The 22,135-nt window shown below is 39.6% G+C and overlaps 1 protein-coding gene across 5 annotated transcripts in view; it reads right to left on the reverse strand.

The window, feature by feature from the left end:
* BBS12 (Bardet-Biedl syndrome 12) overlaps positions 1-22,135 on the reverse strand; it is a 76,978-nt gene that overhangs the window by 50,530 nt on the left and 4,313 nt on the right. For 4 of the 5 annotated variants that reach the window (XR_014813085.1, XR_014813086.1, XM_084972977.1 and 1 more), the window contains exons 2-3: positions 21,171-21,233; positions 17,533-19,344 (exon numbers count right to left, since the gene is read on the reverse strand). Coding sequence is in view for 3 of the 5 variants with exons in the window: in XM_084972977.1 (XP_084829103.1) it covers positions 17,533-19,334 (1,802 nt within the window). In the remaining 2 variants the exon portion in view is untranslated. Of the gene's footprint in view, positions 1-12,360; positions 19,345-21,170; positions 21,234-22,135 lie in introns of those variants that run through there. The other variant, XM_005658913.4, reaches the window with a different exon arrangement.

Below are 22,135 nucleotides of genomic sequence, written 5' to 3' on the forward strand. Positions count from 1 at the left end.
ATTCCTTCTAGCCAGAAAATTATCTATGGCTATCCCAGGGACTTGGTTCTCAAAAAGGGGAATATATCTATATCTATACCTATAGATATAGATATATACATATTTAATATGTTTTTAATATATTTGGTTAGCAGTTAAGAAATAAGATGTACTCTTCTTTTTGTGATTTTATTAAGTCAAACAAATAACATGATTAATAAGAAGTTGATATAAGATATGAGAGTCAATAAAGAAATGCTTAGAAAAATTAGAATTAGAAAAAAAAACCTTGGAGTTTCTGTTGTAGCACAGCAGAAATGAATCTGACTAGCATCCATGAAGATGCAGGTTGGATCCCTGGCCTCACTCAGTGGGTTAAGGCTCCAGTGTTGCCGTGAGCTGTGGTGTAGTTCTCAGAAGCAGCTCAGATCCTGTATTGCTGTGGCTGTGGTATAGGCCGACAGCTACAGCTCCGACTGGACCCCTAGACTGGGAACCTCCATGTGTCTCGGGTGCAGGCCTAAAAAACAAAACAAAACAAAAAATTGTCTCTGAATCTGGCTAATATCACAAGTGCTTATAATATGTCCTCAGACAATTAAGAACAAAGTAAATTTGAGATGATGTTTGTTTTCTTTGTAAAATAAACAAAACCTTAGATGTAAGAACACAAAGGCATAGTCTACAAGTGGCTAATGGAATAATAAGCAGTTCTGGAAATTCATGAAAAGGTTTCAAAGGAAGTATATTGCATGCAAAACAGAGCTTATGAAATTAGTGGCAATGTTAAATTGACTCAATTCTAAAGAAGTAATCCTGGAACTGGAGGAGTCAGTGGTGAACCATATTGTTTTAGCCTACAAAAATTATTACAAAAGGAAGTGAAATTTTCCAGAACCTCACAGTATTGTAGTCATTTCTGGAAACCAAAGGTCTTAGAATTATGAGTAGAGCTAAAAAAATATAAAAAGAGGTATGAAACTCTGGGGCATACAAATAAAAAAAGGGAAGGAGAGTCTAGAATTGTCAGTATATCAATAGCAATTAAGAAAAAAATTATTTTGGCAACAGTATAAAAGAAAGAAAACAAAACTGAGCTTAGGGAAACTGAGGTTGATAACTAGTGAAACTGATCACAATACGGTTTGTTCTAACTAAAAATACATGAATTAGCTAATTCTCTTTGGCAAGTATCCTATTATTGGAATTCAAATTTCCCAGAATAAAATGTAAATATAAACTAAAGGTAGACTGAAAGAACTGGCTTAAGTCTCAGTAAATTATCTGGCCAATTACTACAAGATACCATCTCAAAATAGAACTGATTTTACAGCAAGGGTGTTTTTCAAAGAGTTCTGAGGACAGAGATTTTATAGCTGTCTTTGGTAAACAATTCCAATATTAAAAGACCTCTACTGTCAAACATTATCTTTATGTCTCATCAGATTTGCTTTTCTCATAGGTTAAGACAGATTTGTAGTCAACATTTCCTCTATTTTATTTCCTGTATCTTTTTTTTTGGCTGTGCCTATGTCATGTGGAAGTTTCTGGGCCAGGGATCGAACTGGTGCAGGGACCAGCGCAGTGACAACACCAGATTCTTAACTCACTGAGCCACCAGGGAACTCCTGTATCTTTTAATCTTCTCTTGACAACTCAGTTTTTTTTTAAATTAGTTTCGGTTCCATATAATGCCTAGTGGTTTCAACTCCGGTTGCACACTGGAATCAACCAGGGAGAGTTAAAAATCATGGATGTGTAGGCCTCATCCCAAATAAATAAATGATGATCTGAGGGTGTAGAAGGGGTAGATTGGGCATTAGGAGTTTTAGAAGTTTTCTAGATGATTCTGTTGTATAGTCAGGGTTAAGGACTACTACAACTATGTGACTAATCAGAAGACTTCACCTGACCAGAAGTAGGCTCTAGTTAAAAAGACAGATTCTCAGAAGTTCCCTCTATGGCTCAGGAGTAATGAGCCTGACTAGTATCCCTGAGGATGTGGGTTCAATCCCTTACCTTGCTCAATGGGTTAAGGATCTGGCATTGCCATGAGCTGTGCTGTAGGTTAAAGACACGGCTTGGATCTGGATGGATCTGTGGAGTAGGCCAGAAGCTGCAGCTCTGATTCGCCTCTGGCCTGGGAACTTCCATGTGCCATGAGAACGGCCCCCAAAAGCAAAAGCAACAACAACAAAAACAGATTCTCTTGAGCCCTCAGGCACAATGAATTAGTATCTTGAGAGGGCGGGTCTGGGAATCTGCATTTTGACAAGTAGCCCATGTAATTCTTGCAAGACAGTTTAAGAAATGCTGCAGGAAACCAATAATTATTTCTAAGCAAATAAACGACTTCATCAACACTAGTTTCTACTGCCTTAAGAAAACACAGATGCTAGTTTAAAAGATTTTAATATTTAAAAAAGAAACTAATCTATAATTTAAGTGATGAGCAGAAAAATGTATTACATCTGTCTCATTTCTTTTATTTTGCTACTAGACCAAAATGTAAATCTATTGGGAAGTAGCCTTTTCTACCTCCTGTTCTGAGGTTAACACAGGAAAACAGGTCTACTTTTTTTAGGCATCAAACCAGTCTCAATGTTGTCAACAGACTGTGAAACTCCCAATTTGCTTTTCATTCGTAGTGGACAGAGTACAAAGAATCGTCTTCACATCACCAGATAAACACATTGAGGAATTTAAAAGATGCAATTGCCAAGAAGAATGGCAAACGAAACAGAAAAGGAAAAAAAAATCATGCAAGAAACCTCAAAACAGTTTGAAATAGACTTCATTATATATTGAAGTGTAATAGCGACAACTTCACAGGCTTGGTAAGAACATTTTGTTAGAAAACTAGAGTTTGCATTGGGCCTTTGTAATGTATTCCTATCCTTTGCTCCTGTGGGAGACGGCTTATACATACTTGTATACTTGGGGCAGGACAGTGCTTTATACAGTACTTTCTGCCTCCTCAGCTCTTAATAATGTATCTTCTTTTTATTCTGTTATTAAAGTGTTCTCTGAATCTACCACCTGATTATAGATACTGACTACGTAATTGTTCATTTTATCAGCTGGGCACTCACAGAAAAGAGGTTCTGTTATTTATTGCATGAGTTCAATACATGAGATTATGTTAAAGTTGTCTGAATGTATTAACATATTTTTTAAATAAAAAATTAATTTTTGGATCTATATAAAAATTGTGAAAATAGCCCAGAAAATTCCCATTCACCCCACATCTAGTTTCCCCTATTATTAACATCTTATTTTGGTATGGTACATTTATTAAAATTAGTGAACCAATATTGATACATAATTGTTGAGGTCATACTTCACTCTGATTTCCTGAGTTTTCACCTAATGTCCTTTTTTCTCTTCCAGGGTCCCAGTCAGGACAGCACATTACTGTCAGTCATCATGTCTCCTGATGCTCCTCTATGCCTATTTCTCAGATTTTCCTTGTTTTGTCATAACCTGGACTGTTCTGAGCAGTTCTGGTCAGAAATTTTTTTAGACTGTCACACACTAACAAAATTTTAAAGATACCTAATTTATTCCTATACAGAATTAATGTACTAGGAAAAAATGGACTTACAGAAATATTAAAAGGAAAAAATCTTTGGGAGGAGATTCAAACTATTAGAATTAACTCAAGTAGATGTGAATAACTAGTCTTAGTGTATAAAGAGATATAACACAAGATAGAATAACTATAATAGGAGTTTCCATCTTGGTGCAGTGGAAGCTCATCTGACTAGGAACCATGAGGTTGTGGGTTCGATCCCTGGTCTCACTCAGTGGGTTGAGGATCTGGCGTTGCCGTGAGCTGTGGTGTAGGTCATAGACGAGGCTCAGATCTGGCATTGCTGTGGCTCTGGAGTAGGCTGGCAGCAACAGCTCTGATTAGACCCCTAGCCTGGGAACCTCCATATGCCACAGGCACAGTCCTAAAAAGACAAAAAAAAAAAAAAAAAAAAAAAAAAGGCATAACTATGAATAGAAGTTAGAATTACAGTCATCTAAAAATTGGAACTACACAAGTTAATAAGAATTGAAATTATTTACATTCTTCTCAGTTCCAATCATTGATATTCTTTTCACATAGCCATATAGTTAATATTAGCTTGAGTTCTGTTTAATTTGTCACTGTTTATAAACTTGTCTATGTGTTGAAAGAAAATGCATTTTCTTCTTCTTCTTTTTTTGTTTTTTTTTGCCTTTTCCAGGGCCACACCCGCGGCATATGGAGGTTCCCAGGCTAGGGGTCTAATCGGAGTTGTTGCTGTTGGCTTATGCCAGAGCCACAACAACACGGGATCCGAGCCGAGTCTGTGACCTACATTAGAGCTCATGGCAACACTAGATCCTTAACCCATTGAGCAAGGCCAGGGATCGAACCTGCAACCTCATGGTTCCTAGTCGGATTCGTTAACCACTGAGCCACAACGGGAACTCCAGGAAAATGCATTTTCGACACTAAAAAAAAGCAGTACTGTACTCATTCCATCATACTAATACACTTGTCTAAATATTTCCCATTGTGGAATTTTTGGTTTCCATTTTTTATCATGTCACTATTAACATTTTTGTACAGGAACAATTTAAAATAGGGCCAATTTGCATTTTCTCTAGCAATGTATATAAATGCATGCTTTCCCACATGTTCATCAATAGAGCTTTATCTTTCACATATTTTTCATTCTAACTAGTGTGCAATGCTGTTTTAAAGTGGCCTTGCTGTATACCACATTATAGAAGCAAGTTGTGCCTTTGTCACATATTCTTGTGTAAATTGTTTCACCTTTTTTAAGTGGAATTTAAATGCCAAACTTAGAGATGAAATTAGATGAAGAAAATTTTATTTACTAATATGCCTTTTGGGAAGAACTGCCCCTTGGGGACAATGGAAGTTTGCAGCCAAGGGTGAATGTGAGAACTCTTCCTGAAACTTGGGATGGTTTTATTAAGGAAGAGGGGAGGGAGAAAGGGGAAAAGCAAGAAAATCAGTCGTAATGAGGACACAGTGAAAGGTCAGCACTCCATGTTCTGAAGCCTGTCCTCTGTAACTTATTCAGGCCTTTACAAAATACTTTAAAAAACCCATAAAGTGCTTAATATGAATGGGTAGATCAGCTGCAGGCAATATGACTGGAGAAGTAAATGGTGGTGAAAAGAAAGAAAAAATACAAGCAAAGACTCAGTGTTTGGGGGGCACAACAAAATTTTCAGAGGACCTTCTGATATCACTTACTAGATTTAACTTAGGGATATCATAACTGCTGCCCAGGTTATACATATTCATACATTTAAAATAGTAAGCCTGTAATGGTGTGTCACATTTACTTCTTCTTGTCATGATGTTCTTTTTTTCAATATCCACTAATTTATCTCCTATCCACAAAATGGATACCTGTACTATTCTGGCTTCTTTGGGTTTTATATTTTATATTCTGGTTTCTTCCAGATTTATATTTTACATTCTACTTGTGAACTCATTGTAATTTACTGATTTTGCTGCACTGACAATAGATCTAAGTTAATTTGTTTTCATATCATTGTAAAAATCATCTCACTCTATTGTATTATTCCTGGTTTGCAATAAGATAAGTCACTACAATGGTTTGAATCTATTAGCCCATTTTTGAAGGCCCAGTGTTATATACATCACATATTAAATGTCTGTCTTTCTCATTATCTCTTAAGGAGCAATTTTGGACATTCTAGCCCCCTTTCAAATGAGTTTCACTGTCATTCAAATTTGGTCAGGGATTTAAATTTGTAATGAGAACCATACATTTTAGAGGTGGAAAGTATAATAGGGACGAGCTCACTGAACTCTGAGATTTAAAGGTGAGGTCACAGAGGCTAAGAGAACTTGACTCACCTTCCCTAGTTCCAGCTAGTTAATGGAAAAGCCAAGACTCTGACTGAGGTGTTGGCTGACCATCTCAAAACAGATAATAATTTCCAAACAACTGCCTTCTACTTTTACTGCTCTTTTACTTTAAATCTCCTTACCTTTATATCTACACTAACCCAAACCAAAACAATCTCAATTTTCTTTTCGAGAACTTTAAACAGGCAGGTCCAAGATTTGAAAGAGCATAAGAGTGGAAGTTTGCCACCTACAGGTCAAAAGAAAGAAATGTTTTAGAGTTTTTAGAGTAAAGCTCTGATGACCCTGATGAAGCAAAAGTGTTTTAAAATAATTCTTTGAGTGAGAAGCTCTCCATATGGCACAGAAGGACTTTTATAAGGGGATCCTGCCTTCATTCTAATCAAGGTTAATGTGCAAGTTTCTACTCTTTTTTCAGTAGTATATGGTGCTACAGTAGCAGAAAAGAAAGATGGAACACTGAATCCATAATCACAAAGGGCATGAAAATGTTTTATAGCAACTGAGAACATGGTATCTTCCTTTTCTGTTGGTATGTCTTCTTCACTGCTAAGAAATATCTGAGTGGACAACGAAAACCCTACAATGATGTTGGAACAACTGGATAAATTTAGAAATTTAGAAAAATTTCTTTTAGAATCTTGTATCACCTAATACCGTAAATTCAAGAGGGATTAAATATTTAAATATAAAAGATGAATAAGACCTTAAAATTACTATAAGTTTATACAGACGATCATAAAGTAATTGTGCAGTGGGAAGACCTTTCTAAATGTAACACCAAAGGAAGAAAATCAAAAGAAAACATAAACATTTTAAAAACATTAAAAAATATAAAGAAAAATCACTGTTCTTTCTTCCATAGTAATAATCAAGTTAACTGAGGTTGCATTTTCACCCAAATTAGTCAAACAAAGATTTAATAATAATATCCAGTGTTGACAACGGCTGTGGAAATGACATTGTCACTTACAGAGCCTTTGGAAGAACGATTTGGCAAAAATATGTAAGAAAAGCCAAAATGTCCATCTACCTCCTGAGCCAATATCCACCTTTAAGAATTATTCAAATGATATAATCATGAAGAGGAAAAATACAGCTATAAATACATTATAGCCTTGTTTATAATAGTACCCAAGCAGGAAATGAACTAAATATCTGATTGGATATGGGTTAAATAAATTATAGTAGGTTGTTGCGCTAGAATAACGATGCCATTGAAACTATTTTACTGAACTTTACTTAATACTGGGGAAATTTCTTGATATATTACTTGACAGAAGTAGGTTATATGGCAATGTGTTTCATATGATTCCACCAATGGATTATGAAAAACATGTCTATATCCATCCATACAAAAGGGGTGTGGGAAAAACCAAACTCCAAATATTAATAATGATTACCTTGGTGTGTGGTAAAAAAGAGACCAAGAGTTTCCTTTTAAACATGCTCTTGAAGAATAATGGAAAAAATAATTTCGTGTTAAGAATAAAAAATTCCAGCATAAAAGTGTGAATATGGGGCAGAAGAAAAGACAAACCATAGTTAAAGATAAAAAAGAATGGGGCCTGGATATAAGGAGGGTAATAAAAGTATTTAGGAAGAAGGGAGGTGCCAGAACATGTAATCAAATTGGCCAAGGATAAAGTCAGATGCAAAGTTAGAGTTTGTACGACGTGATCCAGGATCCTGAAACTGAGGCCACAGCAGCACAGGCAAATAGGCATGCCCACTGCTTTGTACGGAGGGGATTTTGTTACCCTAGGAGTCAATCTAACAGAGTTAATAAATTCCTTAGTCTAAATAAAGATCCACGCTGTTTAAAAAGCTCCACAAAATCACCCTGCTAGGTGGTCACAAGTGAAAACTCATTTGAAAGTAAGAAAGAAACTAGGCTGAAAAGTATTTCGAAATATCTGAGAGTATGTCACTAAAATATATTACATTTTTAAGTCTCAATGTTATTACCTACCAAAGAAGATAGAGCTAACCAAAATCCATCTGATTTTAACCTTGTAGTGAAGATTTGCTCCTAGCTTACTTTCGACTCGTTTAATTTTTTTTATTTTAATTTTTAAAATTTTTTCTTATTTTTGGCTGCACCCTCGGCATGTGGAAGTTTCTAGGCCAGGGATTGAACTCGTGCCACAGCAGCGACCCAAGCTGCTGCAGTGACAACATCGAATCCTTAATTTGCTGCACCACTAGAAATCCCCCTAAAGCAGACTCTTATTCTGCCATGTGTTATCTGTGTGCCCACTAGCTTCTAGAGAAATGGTCTTCAAATTTTTCTGATCGTATGACCCAATTTATGCTCATTTACTTATTTATAAATAATATATACCCTACTAAACTGATATGTAAATTATAAACATAAACATTAAAACTACAGAAGATAAAAACAAGCAAAAGTAGAAATTCTAATACACTCCTCTTCTACCCCAATGGACCTCCTTTTCTTTGCATCTGCCCCTCTTCAGAGTCTCCTTTTTGGAGTCCCACTGCCAGACTGTAATCGCTAAAAAGCTATGTACTTTGGGCAAAACTCTGTGTCTCAGTTTATCTGTAAAAAGAAGATAACAACAGAGCTTGACCCACAGAACTGCCGTGATGATTAAGCAAGCTAGTGCCTGTAAAGTGTTCCCCATCACTTGGCATGAAAAAATGCTCTCTAATGGTACCCATGATCTATGATAAATGCTTTGCAAGGAGCAATCCTTCTTTAGATGATTGCAGAGTTAAAGTTATATCTGATATTTTAGGAATTCCAGCTGTTTCATATACAATAATGTATGAAGATCTGCCACTTTCCCTTATTCCACTTTTTTTTTTTTTTTTTTTTTGTCTTTTTGTCTTTTCAGGGCCGCACCTGAGGCATATGGAGGTTCCCAGGCTAGGGTCAAATTAGAGCTGTAGCTGCCAGCCTACACCAGAGCCACAGCAATGTGGGATCCGAGCCGCATCTGCAACCCACACCACAGCTTACAGCAACGCCGGATCCTTAACCCAATGAGCAAAGGCCGGGGATCGCACCCACAACCTCATGGTTTCCTAGTCGGATTCTTTTCTGCTGCGCCACAACGGGAACTCCCCTTATTCCTTCTTAATGCTGTGCCTTTTTCCTACTTCATCCTCCACAGCCTGGAGCTAAGTGCATGATTTTTAAAGTTTTTTGCAAAGTTGCAACTGTGTATTCCCCCTGAACGTATGAGTTCATAGTTTTCCCATGGAAAGCTAGAGTTAATTTGTATGAAAAAGACATTTTCATAATCTATCTAGTATCTTCATATTCTGTTTAAGTTACAGAAGAGATGATCAATCCTAGCTGCTCGCAATAATGATATGTGGAGCCTTAAAAGTCCAGATATGCAGCCTCAACTATAGGGCTTCTGAGTTGTCCAAAAGCTCTCCAGGTGATAATAGTGTGCAGCCAGGGATTGAGGGCCACTGAATAAGAGGAAAAAATCACGCTGTTATGTCAGTGTTCTCAATCCTGGCTGTACATTCCAGTCAGTGGGGAGCCCTTCAAAATACCAACGCCTGATTCCCCTGAACCTGGAGATACAAAATGATCCGACAAGGTCTATACCCGCAAGGAGCCTAGTCAGTCCACTGAGGGAGACAAGTAAATAGGCGACAGAGCGAGGTATGTGGTAGGTCTATGAATAGGTTGCTGAGAAAACATAGGAGGGGGCAACCAAACTGGACCAGGGAGGAGGAACACGGTCAAGAAAGATGCTAAGAAAGTATGAGTTTCTACTTTTCCCTTCAAACCCCAAATTAAGCAAGGTTGTACTAGATTGGCATTCTAGTTGTTGGCACAGCCTTTCTGTTTAGCCCTTCTCTGCCTGTCAAAGCTAAATCTGGTTCGGAAGATTTTCGACCTCCAGCTGTTTCCAAAAGGTCTATGGACCTTGCCTTCAAGGTCACATTTATTTTCAGAGCTTATTCCTCTGAGTCTACCGACCACCCAGTCTAATACAAAATGACATTGTTTTACCATTCCCAATGTAACTCTTCCCTCTCCCTTATTCCAGATGTTCCTGCTTTGCTTTGTTTTACTTGCATCCAACATTTTTTCCCCTCAGAGTGTAACTCAGTTTTCCTGGAAGAAAGCATTGAAACTGAGCGCCCCTAAAACAAAGTTCCCTTACTAGGTTTAAGATTAATCTCTCTAAAACTTTATTCCTGTTCTTATGCCCTCTGACCTCAATCCTGTGCTAACTGAACATTAATCAACCAGAGTCAGATGACTAAAATTACTATTGTTGATAATATCACTAAATGGACTTAAACTCACTATTATAGATATCATCTTTTTTTTTAAGGGCCACACCCGTGGCATATGGAAGTTCCCAGGCTAGATGTCAAATCAGAGCTACAGCAGCTGGCCTACACCACAGCCACAGCAATGATGGATCTGAGCCACATCTGTGACCTACATCGTGAGTTGTGACCTATAGCTCACGGCAATGCTGGTTCCTGAACCCACTGAACAGGGCCAGGAATTGAATCTACATCCTCATGGACACTAGCCGGATTCATTTCCTCTGCACTACAGCAGGAACTCTAGTTACCATCATTAATGTGCAAACTCAAGTTGTTTCTCCAGGACAAGACGAGCTAACAGACCCCCAAGCCACAGACCACCTGGCCAGAGAATCATAAACCAGAGACATCTAGACTCCCCAAATTATTAATTAAGGAATGTCATAGAGGAGTTCCCACTGTGGCTCAGCAGGTTAAGAACTTGACTAGTACCCATGAGGATGCAGGTTCAATCCCTGGCCTTACTTAGTGGGTTAAGGATCTGGCGTTGCCACGAGCTACAGCATAGGTCATGGATGCAGCTCTGATCTGGCATTGCTGTGGTTGTGGCATAGGCTGGGGGCTACGGCTCTGATTCAACCCCTAGCCTGGGCCCTTCCATGTGCCATGGGTGTGGCCCTAAAAAAAAAAAAAAAAAAAGACAGAAGACAATAATTAATCCCAATATCTTTGTTCTACCCCCTTAAAAACTAACTCAAAGACCAAGCTGGAGAGGATCTGAGGCTTGCCTCCCACTGCCTTGTTTGGTGCCCTGCAAGAAATCCTTACTTTGCTGAAAACTCTTGTTGCCAGTTTGGCTTTCTGTGCCACAGGCACATAAGCTCTTTGCTTGGTTAACAGCACATGCTGAATATTTCTGATTATGCTTCAGAGCTGTTTAGATCATCACAGGAATATCAATTGTCCTACATCCACTATGTAAAAAAAAAATTAATACATAATTCTCAATTAAATAGAGTTGAGAAACTCTTCTTCTCTCAACTTCTTTCCTGGCAAGGACTCAGCAATGAAAAGCCATGGGTTGTTTTTCTATAACCCTCCCAACTTTGTTCTCCTTCCTATGGAAGTCCTCTCTTACCCTTGCCATGTGGGGACGGACTTGCACGTGGCTCGCCATGGTTGCAGACCCTGAACTGCAGTTCTCTGCTGATCTGAATAAACACATCTTTGCTGATAAATATCTGTTTATTTCAGATTGACAACATAAACACATAGATTTGGGGTTAAGTTTTGTTTTTTGTTGGTTGTTTTACACTCACCCAGAATGTGATACCTATAGGCTAGTTCTCAAACTGGATTACGCTTTTTTCCATTTATTTTTCATTTCCTTTGGAAGTACTTATTAGCAATTTGGGGGACTGTAGCTCACAATGACCCCTCACAGTAACCCCTTCACCCTTCCTGCTTCCCACTTCTTTTCTGCTGATCCTGCATCTATCCAGCCTCTAGGTGGGGAGGCACACCTGCCCATATTCTGGAATATGTAGGAATTCCATTGCCAGAATTTCCTTTTTTTTTTTTTTTTTTTTTTTTTTTTTTTTTTTGCTTTTTAGGGCTGCAACTGCAGCATATGGAAGTTCCCCAGGTTAGGGGTCAAATCAGAGCTACAGGTGCTGGCCTATGCCACAGCCACAGCAACTTGGGATCCAAGCTGCTTCTGTGACCTATACGACAGCTCTCAGCAATGCCTGATCCTTAACCCACTGAGCAAGGCCAGAGATTGAACCCACATCCTCATGGATACTAGTCGGGTTTATTACTACTGAGCCACAACAGGAATTCCTAGAATTAAGTATTATTTTTTGAAGAACTAGTTAACCCCTGGTCCAGGAGAAGTTATTTATCTTTGGGAAAATGAGCTATAATATGGATGCAGGATAACTGCAAACCTCTTTGTAATCTACAATTTTTCAAGAGGTAGACTGGTCTTACAAAGATGTCAACACTGGTCTTTTAAAAAATGTCTATACCTGCTTGTAGATAGGGTTTCTTAAAAACTTCACTTACTTAGATGAACTAAGTTTATCCAAGGGACTGTCCTCAGTTTACAAGGACAGAAGTGTTCCTTGAGTAATTAAAATTTAAAGATATTTCTTATGATTGTAAGATTTAGAAAAATAGCTGATAAACCACATGATAATACAAAGTTTTGTTTTTTTTTTTTAATCTGGAAACAAAACAAACTTACAAAACCTCTATTAGAGTGAGACTTCTAGTTTCAAAGTAAAATATTCAAAGTAAAATTAAAAGATGTACTCAGTACTTAAGAGTATAAATACATGCAAATACTAGCTTAGCAAAAAAAAATCTATATAGTGAGCTGAACACCTATGTTAATATCAGTGGCATTCATAATCTTCAAAATATCTTAACAAAAACTAAGTGTTAATAGTATACAGAGGGAGAAAAAAATCAGTATCTACTCAAGTAAAAGAAAATATTTTTAAAAACAGTTCTACACTCAATTTTGTTATTCTTTGAACAATGACAGTATGTACAATTGAAATGACATCTGTGCAAAGTTCGCAGGTTATCACATATAAGACAAACCCACAATGATATTCTTTTACCCAAACATGAGGATAATAAATTTATATTTTCTAATACATTTAAATTAGTCTTGTAAATAAACCAGGCATTCTCTTTTCTTGTTTTGTTGTTACCTTGCAGGAAGAAAGTGCTTCACATAACAATTAATGTTTAGAAATACAGACTTTGGAGCTAGATAAAACCTTAGTTCAAATGCCAGCTCTACTACCTAGTATCTCTGAGACTTTGGGCAAGTTTCTTAACCTTACTAAGCTCATTTCCTCATCTACAGAGTGGAGGGAATAGATGTTGCAAAGACTGAGACTACATATGTGTTATTGGCTGAATTGCGTCCCTCTCCCAATTCATTTGCTGAAGTCCTAAACCCTAGCACCTCAAAATGTGACTGTATTTGGAGAAAGGGTCCTTTAAAAGGCAATTAAGTTAAAACGAGGTCATGAGGGTGAGCCTTAATCCAATATGACTGGTGTCCTTACAAGAAGAGGGAATTTGGACAAAGGTACAGAGAAAGACCTTGTGAAGACCCAGGGAGAAGACAGTCATCTTCAAGTTAAGGAAAGAGGCCTCAAAAGAAACCAGCCCTACCCACATCTTGATCGCAGACTTCCAGCTTCCAGAATTGTGAGAAAATCAATTTTTGTTGTTTAAGCCACCTAGTATGTGGTACTTTGTTGTGGTGATTCTTAACAAATTAAACACATAAAGAATTTTGAATGTTACCTGGAACATGGTAGGTAATCGGTAACTTACAACTATTAATTTATCAGAGCTCTGCTAATATTCAATTCCCAAAACTTCACACATAATTGAGGCCCTATAATGTTTAATTTCTGGCTCAGGAATCCCTGCATGTTCTTGGTAGGTACTGAGTTCTCTTTTCCAGGGCATTTCTCAAGGCTCTGTTTGCAGTGAGCACCCTTGAATGATGATGATGTTCCATCTTTCTCCAGATAAAGAATAGGCTTGCTCGTGCTTATTATAAAAGCTGGGTATTGCCTAAGCTCAGTGTTCCTCTCCTGTAACACAAACTTACTGTCTGTGCAGGCATTCATCATGGACTTCTTATGTCAGCCCTGTGGGACTTGGGAACACCGGGGACCAACATAAACCAACAGGAAGCTCTGGTTACTTTTATAAAGTCTTTGTCTTGAGTCTTCTGCCAATATCTCATGAAATTTTAACAGGCTAACTTGTGAGCTTGTAAACTGGCCAACACCTGAGAGCCTGCCTAGTTCTTGCCAGTTTTGACTTGAGACATCCATGGTTCTCTGGAGAAGATGAGAGCCCTGGTAGGCTGGGTTAAGAGATATGACTTGTGGCTCCAAGAGTTTTCACTTGGGCTTTCGCTCAAGTAGCGGGAAGACGGGAGGGGATGCAGGCCTCCTACTGTTTACCTGCTAATGAACACTTGGAGACTAAGTATGAAAGACAGCATTAAAACAAGCCACCCAAACGGTGCCATAGCATTAAAACAAGCCACCCAAACAGTGCCTTGGGTGTTGCTCACTTGCCTTGGGTTGGGGGAGGAAGACTGAACACGACAGCAAGGCGGTGTGCCCGCCTGCACTAGCTGAGGAGAAACTAGCTGTGGCTGCTAAGACAAGCAGTTCCCAAAGCAGAAAGAAATGCTGTCAGCGATGAGGAAATACAACTCTGAGTAGACCATAAATACAAGTTTTTTTGGGCAATAGTTGGGCAGCTGATCAAAACCAAAAGTTAACACAAGCGCTGCTTGCTGGGACGGAGCCATTCTCTCCCCCTACACTTAGTACCTCCTTCGTCCTCCCCCCTGACCTCAGCTGCTGGAAGGAAAAAACCAAGCGTGATGGGGCACTTGGGGGAAGAAAGTGACTCACTTTTATAGTTCTGCTAGATACAGGTGCCCAAGTGACCATCCCACCAGGGAAGTGGGCACTGACCAGAGGGTGGCCAAAGGTACCCAGGACTGGAGGGCTGAGGAGACACAGTGGTGTGTGGAGGGCAAAAAGAAAAATCCCTGGAGCCTGGGTGCTCTCCAGATACTGGGATGGGAGGGGAGAAGATGGCATCAATACTGAAATGAAGAACCAAAAAACTAAGCCCCTCCTTGCCTGCTTCCCTCCCTCTGCTCCTTCCTAGCTACCAGCCAGGAAGACCATGCCTCAGTGGCTATTAAAGCCCCTACTGTGAAAGTATTAAGTTTCTTGGTCCATGTTTCCACTGGGGAGGGAGGTGCGGGGAGGAGTGACTAAAGTAAATGAACAGGATTGGAGCAAATCATGCGATAAAGAAAAAAAGTGACCCTGTGTGTGGGGCCCAATGGCCCAATTCAATGAACTCTTGCTATGAAAATATAAACTGGTATCAAGGTGGTTGTATGCTTAAACTTAAATGCTCACAAAGTGCCAGAAGTGATCCTCTTTCTCAGGGTATTGCTATAAGGAGAGAAATGAGACAAACTTCATACCATCCACCACCATGCCCTAAGCTATCCTAACCCATTCAGAGGCTAGGATTTAGAGTGAGCGCCTCTATGCGCTGATGCCTCAAGTGTTCGCTATAGAGATGACAAGCAGATGTTCTGGTGGTTGACAAGTTAGTAGCCTGTCTCAATGACCCTGAGTGGGACCATTAGTTTCCTGGCTGTAGTGTTATCTACCTCTACCAACAGGAGTGACTCATAAACCCAAACAAAATTCACAACACTGTTTGCCAAGTAAAGTTCCTTGAGACCATCTGGAGAGATTCATAGCACTCAGTCCTTCTGGAAGTCAAAAAAAGAGATGCTGTTTCCCTGACCACCCACCATCATAAAGGAGGCTGAATACTTAGTAAGACTCGTTTCCAGCACTGGAGGCAGGACGTGCCATTAATGGCAGCTCCCAGATGTGAACATGCACATACATAGGAAGCAGGACAACTTTGTTTCAACCCAACTGATATGTTTCTCCTAGTGTTGGTGTGGTCTTACATTTGGCCATGTATGGAAACTGAGGCTGCAACTACTGGATGACACGACCTATGGGACTTAATCAAATTGATACAATGGTGATTCAAATCAGACTTAACAACAAATCCTGAGATACAGTGACCTGGGCCTGTTGGGGTTATGTGTCTGTATGTAGGGAAAATGGGCCACAAAGTTCTCTCCACTACAGACGGGAGTTGCATTTTGGCCCATCTACTGCCTCCTATAATTTTGGCAATGACAACAAAGATTAGCAAGTCAGTCAAAGCTCCCTTGCATGATTCATAAGGGATAATAAATTGGTGTTGGACTACATTTTGGCTAATAAACAGACCTATTGATCCTCTCCTGGAATTTACATGTGACTAAATTTAGGACACTGGGGGACCTGACTGAGAGTCACTGCAGACTGGCTTCATCCTGCTGCTCAGAGTCTGCTTCAGTAGCCTTAATTTAGTTGCTATATGAGACCAACTGAATGGACTTGGAACTGACTAAGCAAACTGCTTGCCAGATTAATTACAGTGGCCAACAGAGTGGCATACTCACATGAACATTCAAGACTGGTCAAGAACATGCAGGCTGAGGAATAAACTGCCAGAAGAGGCTATCCATTATGGGTTGTGAGTGACACTGCATGTCATGACCTATCTCAGTCATGGCATCTTCTCAGTAGGCCATGACCTATCCTTACCCAGTCTGTGTCTCTGGGTTGCGTGTACTGAGCAACCCTGAGGCATGAGGTAACAACTACCCTGAACAAAGAACCGGATTGTTTCTGCTTATGAGAGAAGCAGAGGGTACCCAAAGCTCAGTGTTCCTCTTCTGGAACACAACACACAGCATGTGTAGGCTTCCATCATTGGCCCTTGGCGTTGCTCTTGTGGGACTCAGAGAAATGGGGAACTGATACAAAGCAACCTGAAGCTCTGGCTACTGCTTTTGCTGTGAATAATGAAAGTCTTTTGTCTCTGATCCAAGCATCTTGAATATTCTTCTGCACTCCAAGAAATAGTAACAGGCTAACTTGCTAGATTACAAGTAGGGTGAAGTCTCAGACACTGTACAGTTATTTGATAAATATCAATTATTTTCTTCTTCTTTTTTTTTTTTTGTCTTTTTGCTATTTCTTTGGGCCGCTCCTGTGGCATATGGAGGTTCCCAGGCTAGGGGTCGAATCAGAGCTGTAGCTGCCAGCCTACGCCGGAGCCACAGCAACGCGGGATCCGAGCCGCGTCTGCAACCTACACCACAGCTCATGGCAACGCTGGATCGTTAACCCACTGAGCAAGGGTGGGGATCGAACCCGCAACCTCATGGTTCCTAGTCGGATTTGTTAACCACTGAGCCACGACGGGAACTCCTTATTTTCTTCTTGGTAAAAGCTGGCATTTTATATACTAAGACCTGGCTACTAGAAAACTTATTGTTAGCATGATAAGTTATCAAGATTATTTTCCGAAGTCTTAGCCAGTAATACTACAAAAATAAAAAGCCCTCTGATTCCTGTGAATTTATCTGTGTATGTCCAAGTCCAGTAATAATTTCACTGTCTGTCTGAAGTACTAACAGTACTAAATCCAAAGCTCGGCGCCATGCCTCAATCTTTGGTGTAACAATGTCATAAACTCTTGGAATCTCTTCTAGTTTATCTGAAATGCCTGAATTAAAAATTCCACTATTTAGTTTAGTATATTCATTCAAGATGTAAGACAAAGGAGAGCCAGAGTCTACTGCATTTTGCAGATGCTGCTGAATGAATGTGCTGGCTTCACATTCTGATGAGTAACTGGCAGTATTACATAGGAGAGTTGAAAGGTACCTGTGCCATCCATTTGCCAGGCATTTAAGCACAGTTGGTCTGTATAGTGCCACAGATGAGGCCAGCCAAGAGGAAGTATTACGAAGCCATTCTGAACAGCCTTGGTTTCCTTTATGCAGAGATCGCTCTGCAAGAATTTGAAGATGGCTAAGACATAAAAATTCAACTGTGCCCCCTCCGAGGAAGACCTTCTGCTCTTTTAGAGCACAATGCAGGCGATAGGCACAAGTCCAGAACCTATCTTCTTTGGCTTGCATCTGGGCAGGGATTGGGCTAGTCAGCACTACTGTCACCAAATTCATTCCCTCTGTTTTTAACATGATTGCTATTCTTTGGATCTGCACTGCAGCACTGAAGGGAACGTTTCTCCAGAAGGTCACATAGACCCCACTGCCCACACAGTTTTCATTCACTTGTGTAACATAGGCCACTGGCACTGCTCCTGAAGCCTCTGCAAAAGCCTGCATCACATTGCTATTCACTGACCCAATTACCAGCCGCTTACTTTGTGTGCATTTTTCAATTAAGCGCTCAGATACACTTCCTTGTGCCAGGACAAGGTTCACGTTGAACCTGATTAATACCTGTAAAACATGACTTGTCCATAGTTCTTCTAGACTCTCTTGCTGAAACTTTGTGCTTTCTGATACTGTGACAATATTTGTAGACTGGTTAAATCCTAGGTGACGATAATTCTCTGTGAGGTCACCCTCAATGAGAACTACCCGGGTAGGCTGATGCTGCAATTCCTTGATCACAGCGGTACTAGTTATTGATACAACAGTGATATATCCTGGACAGACGCAAGAAAAAGTTTCAGGTAAACCTGGTAAGCACCAAGTGAAGATTCTTGAAATGTCCAACAGAAATGGCCTTGAACTGCTGCCATGCTGCATTCCTGAGCTCTGACACTGCAGCCGTACTGCTTCATCCACCAGTTTCATGCTGCTGTGATCTCCGTGACTCAAACCCACCTCCAACTCTACCAACTCATCACATCTGTAAGTCTTAGGAGCAGCTGCACCACGTTGCTCTAGAAATCCATCTGGTTTGCTTATCCACTGATTATCATCTCTGCTACTAAAATGTCTACTGTGGGTTAGGACTGACTTTCTGCAGCGGGTGTCAGCAAGCAGACTGTTTTTCAGAACCTGAGGAGTTTGTGATGTGTTTTTATCTGTTTCGACCTTAGCCTGAGGCCTAAAGAGTTTAGGTGATTTAACAGGTCTCCCAAAAAGACTGCAGACAGCCAAGGACTGAGAGGTAACGTCTTTGAGATCATGCTCTTCCTGCCTCAAGCCAGTACCTGAAGGGATTTGTAGAAAAGGGAACAAGCTGACACTGAATGTTTCAAGACCAGAAAATGTCTTCGTGTTGTCTGTAAGGTCAAATACATTGCGGATAGGCACGTGAAGGGAAACGACCTCTTCAATGCAAGAGTTCAAGCCTTCTGACATTACAGACACTACCAATGAAATGGGGACACCCAAATGAAGACATTCTTCAGCAGCACGGCTCCATGCACCAACAAGAAACAAGAGAGTACTGGTTCCAGTTCTGTACATGTTATTTTGTGCTTGAACTGCTTCATTGAGAAGTTGTCCCACTGCATTGGTTAAATCCAAATTTTCAAGAAGCCTTACTGCTGAACTGATTAACACACTTTCGTGACACTCTTCATCTCGAATAAATTTGGAGGATTTTACTGGGCCTAGGAAAGTTCTTCCTGTTTCTGCAAATGATGAAAGTTGTTGAAGTCCCATGTGCCTTCTTTTGTTTATGACCCTGCAAGCCATCACCATGAATCATCATCTGCAAATAAAATTAAAACTTGGAACTTTATTCAGGGTAATTCACGGTTATAAAAGATGCTTAGAAAAGACAAATAAGATATAGTTCCTGCCTTTGAGAAGCTTCTGGTATATGTAGTTTCCATTACATACGGTCAGTGCAGTGATACAGTATTATAACGGTATTAATGATAAAGATATGGGTGTGTGCAGGAGGAACACTTCATCCAACAGGGGAAGTGGATCACCCAGGAAAGCAGTGTTTCCAGAGGAATGCGACATCCGAAATGAATCTTGAAGAATAATTTGAAACAATGAGCAAGTTGAAGGAGGCAGTAGTAAATACACATATGTGAAAAAAGCCACAGTATATTAGGGTAATACAAGTCATTTAGTTTCACGGGACTATAAAGCAAGTAGTGAGGAATAGTAGCGGATGAAGCTTTAGAAGAGAAAAGGAGTTGGATCAAGAAGGGCAGGATGTGCCATGTTGAGCCTGATCCTATCTATAATGGGAACCATAGAAGGGTTTTTATGGGGGGTGGGAGATATGAAGAAGAAACAGCTTGGTGTAGTGTTTGATAGCACATACTCTGAATCTAGAGGTCTGGGTTTGAACTTGTCTCTAATGCTTACTAGCTGTGCAGCCTTCAGCAAGTTTCTTAACTTCTTTGCCTTGTTTCCACACCTGAAAAATGAGGATAATAACAGAATCTACTTCATAGGGTTATTGTAAGGAGTAAATGAGTACACTGTTTAGAACAGTGCCTCATACACTGATAGTGCTTTATCAGTACTTGTAATAATAATAATCAATTTATAATATAAAATTAAATAATATTAAAATTATTATTAGTAGCAGTATTTTGGATATATTACCACTATGATAACAGTGTAGAGAACTGACTGGATGAGTGCTTCATTGGAGGCAGAGAGCCCATGGTTTCTATATGAGAAGTGTGGTAGAGGATGAAGGTTAAAAGGATGGATTTGGTTATTGATCAGAATATAAAGGGGGGGGATGTATTACTTAAAAGGAAGTTCATGAGAAATTAGACTTTTCCACATAATATTTCAGAATTCACCTTTAAAACCAACAGGAGGAAGTTATAAGAGAAAGGCCTTCGCCCAATAAAAAGAACTTTTAAACAAAGTACCCACTAAATGAAAAGCTCTCTATAATAAAATAACCTGTCTTGTGAGATATGAGCTCTTAAGGTACTAGAATTAAAACTGAAGACAATGTATGCTTTTATTCCAATTCTAAGGCTTTATAATTATTCAAGTATATTTGTATCACAACCTTTAAATTCAAAATATCAAAGAGCAAATGACTCTCACAGTTCTGCTTTTCCTCTAATACCGACCACAGCAATGGTAAATTTGTTTCAATAATACCTAGACTCATCCTTGAAGCTGAAGAGTACCACAGTTCGAGACACATCTTAGCATCAGCAGGAAGCTATAGCACAACTAGTGCTCAAGAGTAGCTTCCCAAAGGATTTCAAGGACTATGGAGAAAAGCCAGTACAGTCTAGGAAAACATACAACAAATTATTTGAACACAGCTTCAAAACCTCTTTTGCGAAATGTTCAATTCTGTAAAATAAAAATTCTTGATATATTCAGGCATACCACCTAGACAAGATCACCATATACTCTAGATTCCAACAATCCTGAGCCCAACAAGTCTTAAGGCTCTCTGATCTCATCATATCTTTGTTGTCCTCCACCCCATTGTATCAATTCTCTACTTATCCAGTTTAAATTCCCGTTGACAATTATTACAATCACTCTCTTGCACATACACCTTAAAGACCCTTGTCTCTTTTGGTTCGTCTTACTCACCTTGCAAAGCCACTACTCCTGATGAAATTCAGCTCTGTCTATTTCATGCTTACCCTGGGGCAGCTGAAAATAAACAGAAAAAAACACTCAGCCATGCTGACTGGTGTCATTTTATGTTTAGGACTCTTAACTGCAAGTGCCCTTAATAATGCCTGGCAATCTATTTTCCCAGTTCATTTGCCTCCCCCTCCCCCAATGGTTACTGGGTTCTATGTTTTAAAGTTTTGTCTACCCCTGAGTACAAAGGGTATTCTATACTTTTTCGGCTGTACCCACAGTACATGAAAGTTCCCAGGCCAGAGATCATATCTGAGTTTCAACCCACACCACAACTGTGGCAATGCCAGATCTTTTACCTTGGCCAGGGATTGAACCCATGCCACCAATGACATAACACCGGATGCTTAACCTGCTGTGCCACAGCTGGAACTCCTTATTTTTTCTAAAAGTTGGAGTTCCCGTCGTGGCTCAGTGGTTAATGAATCCAACTAGGAGCCACGAGGTTGTGGGTTCGATTCCTGACATTGCTCAGTGGGTTGAGGATCCGGCGTTGCCGTGAGCTGTGGTGTAGGTCACAGATGCAGCTGGGATCCCATGTTGCTGTGGCTGTGGTGTAGGCTGGCAGCTACAGCTCCGATTCGACCCCTAGCCTGGGAACCACCATATACCATGGGTGTGGCCCTAGAAAATACACACCAAAAAAAGTTATAAAGATTTAACCCAATGTCTTCTTCAAAGAGTTTTATCTTTTCATATCTTAAATTAATTGATACATTTTGAGTTGATTCTTGTATATGGTATGAGGTAGGATTCCAACTTGATTTTTTTTTTGCATTTGGATATCAAATTTGGATTCAGTGAAGAGACTATTCTTTCCCCCATTGACTGGTCTTGACACCTTGTCAAAAATCATTTGGCAACACATGCACGGGTTTATTTCTGGACTTTCATTATTATTTCATTGA

The sequence above is a fragment of the Sus scrofa genome, chromosome 8 (assembly GCF_054392235.1).
Source record: "Sus scrofa isolate SSC_HxYL_T2T_F1_AM1 chromosome 8, Sscrofa_HxYL_maternal_Yorkshire_Landrace_v2.0, whole genome shotgun sequence".
Lineage (NCBI taxonomy): Eukaryota > Metazoa > Chordata > Mammalia > Artiodactyla > Suidae > Sus > Sus scrofa.